The 13871-nt window shown below is 41.1% G+C and overlaps 1 protein-coding gene across 6 annotated transcripts in view; it reads left to right on the top strand.

Annotated features, from left to right (window-relative positions):
• ORC3 (origin recognition complex subunit 3) overlaps positions 1–9141 on the top strand; it is a 39528-nt gene extending 30387 nt beyond the window's left edge. For 3 of the 6 annotated variants that reach the window (XM_054196316.1, XM_054196317.1, XM_054196320.1), the window contains exons 16-20: positions 436–533; positions 1440–1581; positions 6515–6631; positions 7706–7785; positions 8994–9141. In XM_054196316.1, the coding sequence (XP_054052291.1) occupies positions 436–533; positions 1440–1581; positions 6515–6631; positions 7706–7785; positions 8994–9099 (543 nt within the window). In that variant the 3' untranslated portion in view covers positions 9100–9141. Of the gene's footprint in view, positions 1–435; positions 1094–1439; positions 1582–6514; positions 6632–7705; positions 7786–8989 lie in introns of those variants that run through there. The other 3 variants (XM_054196318.1, XM_054196319.1, XR_008465586.1) reach the window with 3 other exon arrangements.
• Positions 9142–13871: the final 4730 nt, after the last annotated feature.

The raw sequence follows: 13871 nt of genomic DNA, 5'->3' as shown, positions 1-13871 counted from the left end.
AAGATGTAATTGTCCATGGTTAGTTCTTCCCAGCTTGCTGGAGCTCTACATAAAGGTTGTGCATAAGTAATTCTTCTTAAAAATGAATGAGTAAATAACAACTATGTATGTCAGGCCCACCTGAAGCATAGAAAATTATAGAAAATATCTGTCATAAACTAAGATTTTAAAATGCAAATTAGGAGTTTTCTTCTTATTTAACTTGTAAATTGCATATTCTACCTAACACGTATTTCTTTGAATTTCCCAAACTCCTACCAGTTTGAGAACTGAATACACTGGCCTAAATAAAAATAACTGTGTGATCACACTTTCAAACATCATCAGTGAAGACATGCCAGCAAAAATGAATTATACATGTTAAACATATAGATTGTGTTCTCTAGAGAATAACTACCTCCCATGTAGTTTTATGCACCACTTTTTTTTTTAAAGACCTTGTTGGAGTTGAAGGAATCAAGGCGGTCTAAGAAACTGACAAAGTTTGAAATGCTTCGTTTTGAAGTTGTTGACTATATAGACAGTCTTGTAAGGTGAGCTTTCCTGTTTTATATTCCTGCATTGGCTTGCACCATAAGTTGCAGCAGAAGTTTTGCTAACATGTTAGTCTTGTCAAAATTGTGTCTTGGTCTCTACAGTATGAAACACACCTTTTTTCCTTCCTTTTCTTTCTTTAATGAGAGCTCTAAAAATAATATTTAAAAAAAAAATCTCTCTTCCGTAGATTAGTAGAAGTAATTGGCCCATGAATTGACCAACTTATTTTAGCTACAGAAAATAGTTGAGGCAGGACTGGGTATATGTGGTAAAATAAAGTCAAGAACTTTTACCCTAATCTTTGCTGATCTGTTCTAGTTATGAAACTATAGAGATGTTAAGTGTGATATCCTATCTGTTTTGGGAACTGTTTTGGTGAGCAAGGCATAGCAGATAAGGTTTTAGAGGCAGCTCTGTAGCAGAAAACGTGAAAGGCTTGGGGTGGGGGAAGAGGTGAAGGCACTTGTTAATTATAAAGCCTTGGGGTGGGGGGAGGCAGAGAAGCTAATAGAAGTGTGACTGTGCCACGAAAAAAGCTTCAAATATGAAGACAAAGGTGAGCAGAGATTCATCAGGAGGCTTCAAGATGGAGAAGCATGATCTGTGGAGAAGAGAACATGACTGGTTTCAGCATTTCAGTTGCTGCCTTTTTTTTTTTTTTTAATCTGTCAGTGGCCCAGCTAGAGTTCTATGCTAAATCCATTAGATGTAGAGTTGATAATACTTACTTCCCTGCTTAAAAGTTGATTTCAGTGCTGTTCGTCTTTTTCAGAAATTTGTCAGTATTGGTTGGGAAACATACATTCCTGTAGTCTCTGACTGCAGTTAACTTCTGTTGTTTCCCTTAAGGTAAAAGCTTGTATCTCCCCTCCCTCCCCCATACCTCATGTGGCTTTTTTCAGAAATTACCTTGTTCCTGCAGACCACAAGACTCTGCATGAGATAGTGTATTTCAACACAGCCAGTGTTCTCCGTGAGCACTTGAATGCTGCCCCAAGGATTGCACTTCATACAGCTTTAAATAACCCCTACTGGTACCTGAAGGTAAGAAACAAGTGAGTTGTTTGTGGTGCTGGAGTAGCTTCTGAAGGCTACACATAAGGATGATGTGTAAGGCTTAGTTTTGCTGTTTCATGAAGCTTGGCACACATTCAGCTGTTTTGCAGAGAACCAACAAGTTAGCGTTGATAAGCAACTGGGGACTTTGCAAAGAGCTAGGGAATCTGTCTGGCTGAAATAAAGAAGCTAATTATGGAAAGAGTTCTATATGGCGAATCCATTTTCCAGAGCCTGTCTTAGTCATGATCTTTTCTTTCTCCTGTAGATGTAGCAGAAAAGTCATTTTGTCCTCCATTACAAGTGGGATGATTGTCCATGGGGAAAAATACAGTGTATGTGGCGCTTTCCAGAGACTTTCTTTACAGGGTTAGTGCTTAGTCCTCACCATGTAGACTTGCTGTAAGGTGAAGGCTCTCGTTCAGGTGGAGTGATGACAATAACAATAGCTCAAATACAGCGTATTTAAAGGAGTCCTTTGTTCTTCTTTGTATTTAATTTCTGTAGTGTATTGAAATCGTACCGTTTCTGAGTCCAAGAAAAGGATTGTCATTGATTCTATTAGTAAACCCTGCCCTTTTCTAGAGAAGAAAAGCAGCCGCTTTTCCACTTATTTCATAAATCAAATTCACAAGATGACCAAAAGAAAGAAAGAAAGCGGGATTTGGAAAAGGAGCGAACACACATTTCTTTGTTTTGTCCTTGATTATAGATGCTACTTGGAGTTATGCCCTAACATTTCCCTTAAAAATGTGATTACAGCTCTGAAGAAAACATTGATTGTAGCTGTATCTGAGTGATTATATGTTACTTGAGTCGAAGCCAACACTTATCAGGAATCATACTTGATAAAGATCAGTCTTTCAAATCTACACCCAATTCGTATTGGGTTTGTTGGCCTTGTGCCTCTATTTGAATGAGGGTTATCGGTTTCGCTGTGTGCAGGAGTTATTTCTAAAACCACTATAAAGAGCTTATTTGTGAAAATAGTAGTTAGCAAGTGGGCTGCCATTAAAGAGACCTAATATGAATCTCAGTGACTTATATTTTTAGAAAACCTGTAAAAATATAGATTAGGAGCAAAATCTAGCTGCTGATGTGTTTAAGTATTCTCTTTGACTTGACAGGATTTAAAGCCCTCTGTCATCCTGCACTTTGTTCTTTGACATACTTTAACGTATTTCCGATGTTTTCTGAGTAGACTGTGAAAGTTTGGCATAGTTTCTAACAGTAGCAGTATTGGCTGAATACCTTGCTTAGCATTTTAATCCCTGTGAGTCAAAGAAATATTTTTTCGTGGTTGTATCCATGACTTCTGCATGGCTTGTACTTTCCTGGGCCATGACCAGAGCAAAGTTCTCTAGAGCTGTTCCTTCCAGAAGCCTAGGACAGAAAAGGATCTGCTTCACTGGAGTACCAGCAAATGATTAATATATGATGCATTTCTTACAGGAATCCAGTTGTTTATTTAGCAAAATGCCAAACGAGGATCATACTTATCCTGGAAAAAAAAAAAAACACAACCCCCAAAAAAAGGTTTAATTCTGTTTTGACCGATCCCTTGAAAATTCAACAAGTTGTAACTTGGAATACCAGCAAGGCACTGTATTGTGTCAGCACAAGGAAATCTGATCTTGGATCTTCCTGGGGTTTAGATGGTCATGCAAATTTTGCTCTTGACCTTGGATAAGAAGGGTGATTTTTCACATTGATCTCAAGGAATGAGCCCTGTTACCCATGAAGATGCTTGGATTGCTATGAAGTGAAAATCCTCGAGTTGCAGTTAAGCTCCTGTATCAGGGAAAGGGGATACTAGCGTTTGGTCCTTGGGAAAGATAGTAACATTGATTGCGGAGCAGGCTATGAGTCTGTCCTCTGTCTGGCCCCTGGGGGCAGGGTCAAGCAAGAGAAACCACTCATCAATGGTGTTCTGGGTTCTCTTTCTGAGACAGCCCCTCTGTGCTGTACAGGTGGTTTCACGACTGGCTGCTCGTTCTAGGGCAGCTTCCTGCTTGTCAGTCTAGTTATTTCCTCTCGGGGACGACGTGTGTGCTGCCACCTCAGGAAGCTGAGGTTTCCCTGCCCGCAGCTGCAGCTCCCTCCCGCTATGCTGTGAAGACTTGGCCTAATTATCACAACTGAGGCTGAATTCTGTCATATTGTCATGTGAAAAGGGGTGAAGCAGTTTTGGCAGAAGATAAACCCCCTTGCGTTATAACACTCCTGACCAAGGTGGAAGGTTAGGTGCGGCTAGGTTTAAATTCTGAGTGATGCCCAGTTCAGCACTATCAGTCCAGTCGCGTTTAATATGTATTAAATTATTACAATTTGGATACACTAATAGTGCACTGCACCTTCAGTCTAGTCGTGCTCATGAACTAGCACGGCCTCTCTTGAGTCTTTGGTTGCGTTCAGTGAGAAACCGAAACTAGCTATTTAACAGTGCAGTTTATTTAAACAACAGATACACAGGTTCTTAGGATTGCCAGTGATAAATACACTGTCTGCAAAGCACGTGCAAATAAAGATATTGTTAAGTATACAAAACGCGCGGCAAAGTTATAAACAATACAGCCTGGCTATAAATGTAGGATAGAGGCTCTCTAGAGAAATTTTTAAGTTCCCTGAGGAAACACTCAGTATAATCTAAGTCCTACCCAACGGCGTCCCTATGGGGGGGAAGAAAGGCTCAGCCCGTCAGCTAGTCCCAGAAGTCAGTGATGGAGTTCTCCTGACTTGTTTGCGATAGTGTCTTCCCTGATATCCCCCCTCTCTCTGGCTATTTTTATACTATTTTTTTTATCTTCAAAGAGGAGTTTGAGTGACTTTAGTCATAAATGCTTTTATTATGATTGGTGTACTCAAGGAGGAGTGGTCACACCTTGGGGGCGGGTAGCCTCCGGGATGGAGGTGTGTTTGGTACATTGTAATGAGCAAAGTTCGCACAAAGGACAGCATTTTATCAAAATTTGATGAAATGTTGGCTCAGGTAGCGAGTAGTCCACTTATCTGTTTCGAAGTAAGCAAGCAGGCAGCTTATCTGTTCCGTAGTACCATCTTGTTCCCACATCTGCTATTCGTCACAAGGGAAGGCCACGGAACAATCGCGTTCCATTCCATCCCTCGTGTAGTTTCGCAAACAACCTTGTACAGGGAATCGCAGATGTTGCATTCTTCACGTGCCAGCTGCAGCTGTATTCTACCTCAGAAGCCTCTTGGTTTTATGACTTTCCTTAATGTGTGAACAATGCTGTACTTTTGTATTCTTGGCCAATTTAGTAATTATTCCACACAGGTGCTGGCAGGGACCCTGCAATGCTAATCTGTAATATCTCTTCTGGATCATTCTCGGCATTGACATGTGGTCCAGCTAGATATTCATTTCTATAGATGAACCTGTTTCATGAGAGTGCGGTTGCTGTAGAAGTTCCATCCTCTCTTGGTTGTGACAACTGTTCTGGCTTTAAGATTAGAGAATCAACGCAAAGTGTCCAGTAATGCCAGAGTCGGCACACGGGCGAGTGGTAGGAAGCCATAGAGTTAGGTGGAGTAGCGGAGGGGAAAGGAGGAAGGCGTAGGGTTATCCCTCTGTGCAGTGGTGAGCCACTGGATCAGACGGAAGGTGTAACTTCATCTGTGCCGGTTAGTAACAGTAGTATTTGAAACTATTACGGTATGATCCTGAATTATATTCTGGTAAATTAATGTCTGGATTGTAAATTAATGTCTGGATTGTAACATTTGGAAGGTTTAGGCATGCTACTCTGAATTTATCCGGAGACCATCTGGACTGAACTGACAGACATGAACCTAACGACTGCAGCTTTTGTGTTCCTTGTACAGAACAAGTAAACTTGGAAATTGTTAGGCTTTCTGGAAAATGTGAAATGACTCCTAAGTGCTAGAGTCAAAACTGAATACGAGTCTCACAAATTGCAGGGATTGAGATCTATGAAAGGTAAGCTAGAGATTCTTGAGCGAAGTTATATTCCCTGCCCAACCTTCTTTCCTATCTTGAATAGCATTTATTTATGAAAGTATCCTTGCTAGGGCTTTATAGACTTCCCAAAAGCAATCTGCATGTTTTACTAGCATACAAAAGCATTTTAGCAAAAAATCTCATGAACTGAAAGGAATGATCAGTGGTTGCTCTCATGTTAAGAGAGCTGGCTTCGTAGAGTGCATGAAACCGAAACTGGGAAAAAACATCATGAACTGATATGAAATGTTGTACGCTTCTGCAGCTCTAGAGACCTTTGCCTCTGCCTCTAGTGGCTTTTTTTATTTCTCAAGTAAATCGTTCTGTGCTGATGACCTGAATTTCCTGACGTATAGAATAGTTTGTGAGAAATCAGACTTTTGCTTTTATAGGTGCTGAGTTTCAAGTCAGGGAGAAATGATTGTTATGTTTCAAAGATAAATCTCTGAGATGAAAGAAACAATTTTGCTTTTTAGTACATCTGACAGATCTATACTAAGATTTCCTCTTTCCTTTTCCGGGGGGTGGGGGGAAGGGACACTTTTCTGTTTTCTATGTAGTACGGTCTGAGGCAAATCATGACTAGTTTCTTTTCCTGAATCCATAGATCTTTGATATGTAAATAGAACTAGCAAAAGAATTGGGAAAAGCCTAATCAGATAATCACTCATTAGAGTAGAGACTGCATAAGCGTACAAAATCGTAGAAAGAGCAGGAGCTGGGTGTTTCTTTGTTGTTTTGGGGGGTTTTTTTAATGGTATGTTTTCTTATTTTCCTGTTTTGTTTTCCTTTGTACCATCAACTTGCCATTAAACACACAAACAGTTAGCACTTGGTTAAAATACCTAACCTGGATTTCCTGAAATAATGTTATATTTAGCCCTTAAAATTGGTCAAGATTAAGAACTGATCAAAGTTACTACCTTTGGGTTTTTTCACCAGAATCAAGCTTTGAAAAGTGATGGAGGAAGCATCTCTAATAAAGCCCCTGATATATGCATAGTGTATAAGCTTCATTTGGAGTGTGGCAGATTAATCAATCTTGTTGATTGGTTAGAGGTATGTGACAATGCAAACAGTGCCTTTACCTGCTTTCACTATCCTGATTTTTCTTTTTGCTGCATGTCTGCTTTTCTTTAGTGCCCCTTTTGACAGCTTAAATCACTGCACACCTCAGTCCCTCCTGTGCAAGAACACACAGTAACTCCCATCACCAGCCTACGGTCTTCCTCTGACTACTGTGAATCATTCATTTACAGCATCATTACTCTCTGATGAAAATATTTTGCTTTTGCTTCTATTTTATGCTTGGCACAGATCAGATTTTATGCTTCACAAAATTACCTTTCCCCCCTGCCCTTTGTTTTTAAGTGTTCTGTGACACTTTTATGGAAACAGGCAAGTGCTGCTGCTTGGCGTGTGCAGGGTTCTTGGAGAGAATGCATGCGCTAGGGTAAAGCGAAGGTCCTTCTAGCCTGATAACCTGTCTCATACTGTGACCAAAAGCAGAGAGTACAACAACAGAACATACATTAATATAAGTTCTTCCCTCATGTTCTAGCTCTAGTTTCCTAAACTGGAATGGCTTCTCTGTATTTCGTAAGCCTACCTGGATGACATTACCAATATAACTTTTCAGCAACCACAGCATCCTCTGGCAAGAAATTCTGTAGCTCAACTACATGCAGTGGAGAGCACGCTCCTTTTACTTGTTCTGAGTTTGTTTTGTTTGTGTATTGGAAATTGGACACAAGACTCCTACCCAGGCTCTTGTCCCTCAATTTTATAGATTTTCTCACAGCCAGCTATCTGTTTTGTTTTTCCAGAATGTTTAAGCAGTCTCGGTTTGAGAATATGTTCTGTATTTTTTCTGAGAATGGGTCAGGGACCAGAACCGTACTGGGATTTAAAATGCGGGCACATGAGTGATGTTTTTCATTCTGCATTCCTGCCATGGTAATATGTAACCTTGCTTGCTCTTTTGATTGCTGCTGAACTGACATTCTCCTGGAGTTACCATTCCAAGATGTTATTCCTCCCAAGTGACAGTCATCAGCTCAGAGCTTATCATTTTATATGCTGCTCTGTCTGTCTATGAAATGTGTTAAATCTGGGCTGCTTTTCTCTTTCTAGGCTTTCTCAACTGTGGTGATGGCAGTTGAGGGACCAAATGCAGACGCAGCTTCCTCAGACGAAGTGGATGATGTTATCCAGTATCCTTTCCTATTTCTCTCAAGTTTGACGTTCAATGCTTACAGGAGTAATGAACCAGGACTCTAAGACACAGCTTCACATGCACTGATAACTAACTCCAGAAAAATGACTAGTTTAAACAGCCTTTTAATGTACTGAAAATGTCACAGAAAGTAGATCAGCCGAAATAGCTGGGCTGGAGGTGGTGTGATAAGAGAGCAGCTTTTGTCCATAGGAGCTGTCTGTAAAAGTCTGTAAAACAAGTTGAAGCTATTCTACTTGGTTAAATCATCTGAGAGTTGGTACATCTGCTGTACAGGGGGAGAGCATTACTGGGGAACAGATGATAGGATAGCTGCAACCTAGAGAGCAGATGGAGAGACAGTAGTTCATTATGAGGAAGGTGGAAGCATTAGCAGAGGAAAGGCTTACAAAAGTGGTGTCTCTCTAGAAGCCATGAGTTCTTGTACTTTAGAGCTGAGAATTTTAGTTCCCACAAAACACCCATTCTGCTTCTCATGTGGTCCTGATTCTTAAGTGAGGTCTGCAAAATACTTAAAAGGATGAGCATTAAAACCAAAACTCATGGCTACAACGGTCGTGCTGCCACAGAGAAGAGACGAATTGTTGTACAAAAGGAGGCTTAACTACAGGGAGAATATTTACATGCTCTAATGCTACACCTAGCTTTCCTGTAGTATAAGGCCCTTCCTTTTTTACAAGCTCCACTGGTAATACAAAACTAAGTTCTCTATTTAGCTCAAGGATATATAGTTGTGTGTCACAAAAGCAGCAAGAAACATTAGTGAATAGTGAGTAAAAACGTGATGCTGTTTTATGAAACCTCAAAAAAAAAATCTCTTATAATTATCTACCCATTTTTTTTTGTCACAGAGCATGAAAGTGTACATTCTTTCTTCTGAGAGACTACAAAATTAGTATCTTTGCAGGCCTTAAGCTTCTCTTAGCCGTGGGGCAAGAAAATCTGCCTTCATTGCCACATTTTACGTATGTAGCAAAAGAAATACTGATTACATGATTGAAGATTCGTGCTTCTGTAGGCAAATCATGCTCTGCCCTTATTTCCAACAATTTTAGCATGCAACACAACATTTCGTGTGATCTGTGCTTACTGTGACGTACCATTCTTTCTAGAAAGGGAACATTTCTGTCTCCATCAACAAGTGTCATAAAAAGCACACTCAATTTCCTTTACTGAAATGGCCAGCGCTCGTTTTATTCGAGCGGTTTCTGAACTGGAACTCTTAGGCTTCATAAAGCCCAGCAAGCAGAAAACGGACCACGTGGCAAGGTTAACGTGGGGAGGCTGTTAATGTGCCACCGAGATCTTAATAAACCTGTTCTTTATAACATTGTGCAATGGCTGTGTTCCCACTAAACTAGTCCTGGCTAACTGCATACTGAGTCAAAGTCAACGCTGACTGAATGGCGAGAGATACGTTCGGAGTGCCCAGATAGACTTGAATAGCAATGTTGGTTTTTAATACTCTGCCTCACGGTGCACCGTACTGCTCTATTAATGCTCGTGTTTCAAATACTGTATCGTTGTGCCAGTTTTAATCTTCTTTGATGTGTGATATTTAACACTATACTGATATATTTCAGACTAGCAAGCCAAAAGCACGACGCTGGCTGTGTAAGCTACAGAAGTGATGAGGCAGTATTAACTTTCTTAAAGCCGATAGGATTTGTGTCATCATTATAAAATGCCTTCCAGATCCTTGAACTACAGATTTAAAAATAAATAAAACCAGTATGCTAAGAAAGACAGTTTAGCTTCTGCTGCATGCTCTTCAAACCAAAACTGGTCCTACTCCCTTAAAACTCCTTCACAAGGAGGAAAAAGGGACACACTAATTCCAAAGATAGATAGAAATTTTTGCTCTTTGGGAAGAGCAAAAGCAAACTGTTCAAATCATTCCCTTTTTCTAGTGAAGTTGATCAGTACTAGCTGACTCTCGCTGTCAGGAGAACTTGTGTCAGCATAGACTGAATGAGCACATGGCACTCGTGTGCACTGGAAGAAGGCAGCACAATCCACACGTAAAGTGCACATGGTAACTTTCCTCTTTGCTGAGGATTCATACTGTACACAAGCCAAGGAAACAGCTGTGTGAAAATAACAGCTATTGGCCAAGTGTTAATGGGCTGCTTATCTGACAGCTGGTGGGTCAAAGAACCTTCTTGGCCACTTGGCCCTGTGTAGCAAGCAAGCCCAGGATGCACCCTCTGAGCTTCCACCACCACAGAGCAGTGCCTACACCTGAGCACAGGTTACCAGTGCTGTCCCCTTTGTAGGAACAAAGGACCGGAATGGCTCACCGCCACTTCTGATTTGGTCAGGACAGACCAAAGCATTGCTATTCTCTGCCTAGAGTCAGTCACAGATCAGTGCCTGATACTGTGACAAAAGCCACAAGTAAAGTACTGTGCCAAAAAGCTGGAAAAACCCAGGGCCATTGCTGGAGTTCTGGTCCCCAAGGAAGCTGAGGTGGTTGTTAAGAAAAACCTACACCTGATTCCAGGTATGAGAGTAACGTGGGTATGTCCTAACCAGCCTGGTCTTTTCTTTGGCACTCAAAAGCTGCACTGCACATCTTCCAGCACTGAGCTTCAACTTCCCCCAAGACTTCGTTTGGGCAGCAAATGTGTTTATGCTGCTGTCAATGTCCCACGTCTTCCAGCCACGGAAAAAGCCTTAGAAACCGAAGGGGAAAAGCTGTATTTCCCTCCAGAACAGCATGCATGTCTGCCATACATTGATAAACCGTCCCAAGGGCCTCAACACGTGCATTTCAACAGTATGGGCGGAGACTTCAGGTCAGTCTTATCACCTAGGAAAGGGCTGCAGTTAAAGAGTTTAGAAGTGTTTAGACTTTGTCCCTCCCAGCCTACTTAAAAGCTGAATGGTGATTACTTTGTTTATTGTAAAAGACTGTATGTACCTCCAAAAAAACTCCCAGATGTCCTCAGATGACTGAGAGGATTAGAGCCTTCATTTTGAGGCATTTAAGTGCTGCTCTTAGTGCATGCGTCTATCACTAGAATCCAGATGCTCCCCCTCGGTTGCACTGGCACTTCAGCCTGCTCAAAACAACTGGAAATGAGCAACAGAAAACAACAGAGCCTGCAGCTCTGAAGATTGAATCACTCACATAAACCAAGTCTGTAGTAGGAGGCGGGGGAAGTCCTATTACAAGAACCTATAACTTACCAGGCTCTTTAACCAGGAATGTATGTAAGATAGGCTAGGCTTGTTTTAAATACCCTCAGAGAGGGTAGGAGTCACGTATTTTCCAATTGCTGTTAATTGCAGACACACAGTAACGCTTCCTGCTGTACTTAAGGGAGGGCCCAGTTCTATGTTGCCAGGCAAATTAAGAGGCTGAGGAGGACGAGTCATTTATTGGCCTTTATACTGCCTGAACATACAACTTGGGAAACGTAATGGTGAAAACTCAGAGCAAGAATTCTTAGGATCTCAGTGGGGCAGTTGCAAAAGTTTCTCGCTTCCACCAAGCCACGGGGGTAAACAAACACAACTGTTCTTCATTCCAGAGACCAAGGCAGGGCACCCATATCATCGTGGTCTCTGTATGTAAGGATTTCAAGCAGCAGAGAGGCAAGTGAGACATTTCAGCCGGAGGGGAATGCTGAATAGCCCTCCTCTGTCCCGAACCTCACCTATTTGTCCTCCCACTACACTCGACAAATGGAAGGGAGCAGCAGAACACCAGATGTCTCACAGATCTGCGAGAGGTCATGGAGCAAAGTGCTCTGCGCAGTGGTCCTCTGCCACCTGCCTGCAGCCTCCCCTCCCCTCCCCCAAGGCAAGATAAGCCCACACCATCTGACTTTCACACCTTTGCAGGGTAAAATAGTTGGAAATAAAAGAGAAGCAAGCCCCAACGGTGTGTGGCTTTTAATCCCCAAATGTGCAGGTAACATGACATTGAAACAGAAAATTCATAGTTAATGGCTGTTTCTTAATTTTCTCCAGCAAGGAGGGCAGGAAGGCTGGACAGTTAAAAACACTAAAAAAAACCAACCTGGTTATAAATTTCATTCAGTTTGCCTTTCTTCAGAGGCTGGACTTTGTAGTTAAAGTCCTGCAAAAAGCTTAACATCCCTAAATTCTGAACCAACATCAGTAACAGCAGAAACTACAGCTATGAAAAAACACCTTGTGCGTTTCCTCCTTTAATGGAATTCTGGTGCCAGGGGTCTAGTAACACCAGGCTTTCTGTTTGCAGATAATGTGTCTATATAGTATGAATTTTACATTTGGCTCCTCCCATATAACTTATTTTACTACTTTTTGTTGTAAATATTCTAAACTCACCCTCACATACCTTAGCTGAAATACACAGGAGATTTCAACTGCACACATATATGTAATTTTTAAATGATAGTTTCTACAACTGTCTGCATAGTAGTAACGTTCTGCAGAGACTCCAAGAAACCTTCTGTCTGCAACGTTAACCGAAATCAAGTAAGACACACCAAAAAAAAAAAGCCAATGGTTGTATTGTGGTACTAGCTCTGAAACTCTACCAACGTAAAGCCTGACCTCCAAACTGATAACTGTTTTATGTTATTCAATAGCCCCAACTTTCAACAAAACTACTGCCAAAAATCAGACCTGAAAGTAAGTTCACTCTTGTTTGAACAGTTTACTGTTTTTCTCTGTTAGAGATGCTGTTCTTTGACACCTCTTTACACTACTGCACTACTGGTTTCAAACACAAACTTGGTAATTTTTCTTTTATCTCAGAACCTATAATAGCAGTAAAATATAAGAATTAGCCAGGTGCCTGTAAAAGCCAAACATTCATCCTCACATTTTTCATCTCAAGAGAATAGTTTCCAATACAAAGGTCACGAGCACTGGTTCACATCAAGAGCAGAAACTCTTAATACTTCACTTGCCTTGGTTTTTTTTCTCCCCACTGTGGAATCACAGAGCTAAATCCTTCCCAATTCCCAACTCAGGAATGAAGAGAACTTTCACAAAATAGGTTCTAACCAGAATCTGCTAATGGTCTCGCTGTTCAAGAGTACACAGGCAGTTTCTAAGCATCGACACACAAGATTGCTTGAATCTCCTTCCTTTTCGACCTTGAAAAATGCTGAATAATCTTATGGCTATATGCTTTGCTTTCACATCTAGACACAAAAATCCACAGTCGGGATGTACATCCTGCTTTCAGTAACCAAGACCTGCTTGAAAAGAATTTACACATCACTACCTTAAAAACAGGTTAACCAAGATCTTTGGTTTCACTCTGTTAAGTTGCAATTAACTGTCCTCAGCTTGCTTTGCTTTTGGATAGACTGCAGTTACATACAAATTGCAAAAATATTCTAAATGTGGCTACCACAAAACGTAGTGCTAAGAATTCAGTAGTTATTGAATCTTAACCCATTTCTACTTGACTCAAAAGCCTTTGAAAAGGCTCTCCAAAGCAGTTTTGTTTTTAAGCACCAGCCTGCTCCTCGCAGCACTCCAATTTTCCTCATTTTTTCCAACAGTAATCAAGCAGCCAGCCATTTTCCTGCTCAAGAATAAGTCACCTGTTAGAACAAGCCTTTCATGTGAAATTCATCACATCAGATATTGGCACTGAGAGTAGGAAAAGGAGCCAGTTTGAAGTCCAAGACAGAACAAGCAGCAGGTTAAAAACCGAAAAATTTCAAAGAATGCAACCTTGTTTTCAAAGTGGGCACAAATTAAGCATACCACAGCTGTGATGCATAAGCACCCATGGTGGCATTATATTTCATCTACCAGAAGACTGCTTATTATGCATTAACTTGGAGCAGCACAGGAGTTGCTGGGTGCTAACATGACATCACTTCTGATTTATAACAACTCTTAATATCCCAAAGGAAAAGATAAGCAGAGACAATCACAGTGGCTGGTATCTTAACTCTACTCCCATCTCAAATTATCAGTTAGGCATACATGCATTTCTATCAAGTCAGAACAATGGTTTTTTAGAGCACAGGAGATACAGGAAACGTATCAGGATGCTGGAATTTGGGTAGTGGTCCACCTAGAAGCTGTAGTTTTCCTACCCTGGGC

This window comes from Rissa tridactyla, chromosome 3, assembly GCF_028500815.1.
Source record: "Rissa tridactyla isolate bRisTri1 chromosome 3, bRisTri1.patW.cur.20221130, whole genome shotgun sequence".
Lineage (NCBI taxonomy): Eukaryota > Metazoa > Chordata > Aves > Charadriiformes > Laridae > Rissa > Rissa tridactyla.
The sequence above is the reverse complement of the archived record's forward strand: the minus strand, read 5'-3'. Positions and strand labels throughout refer to the sequence as shown.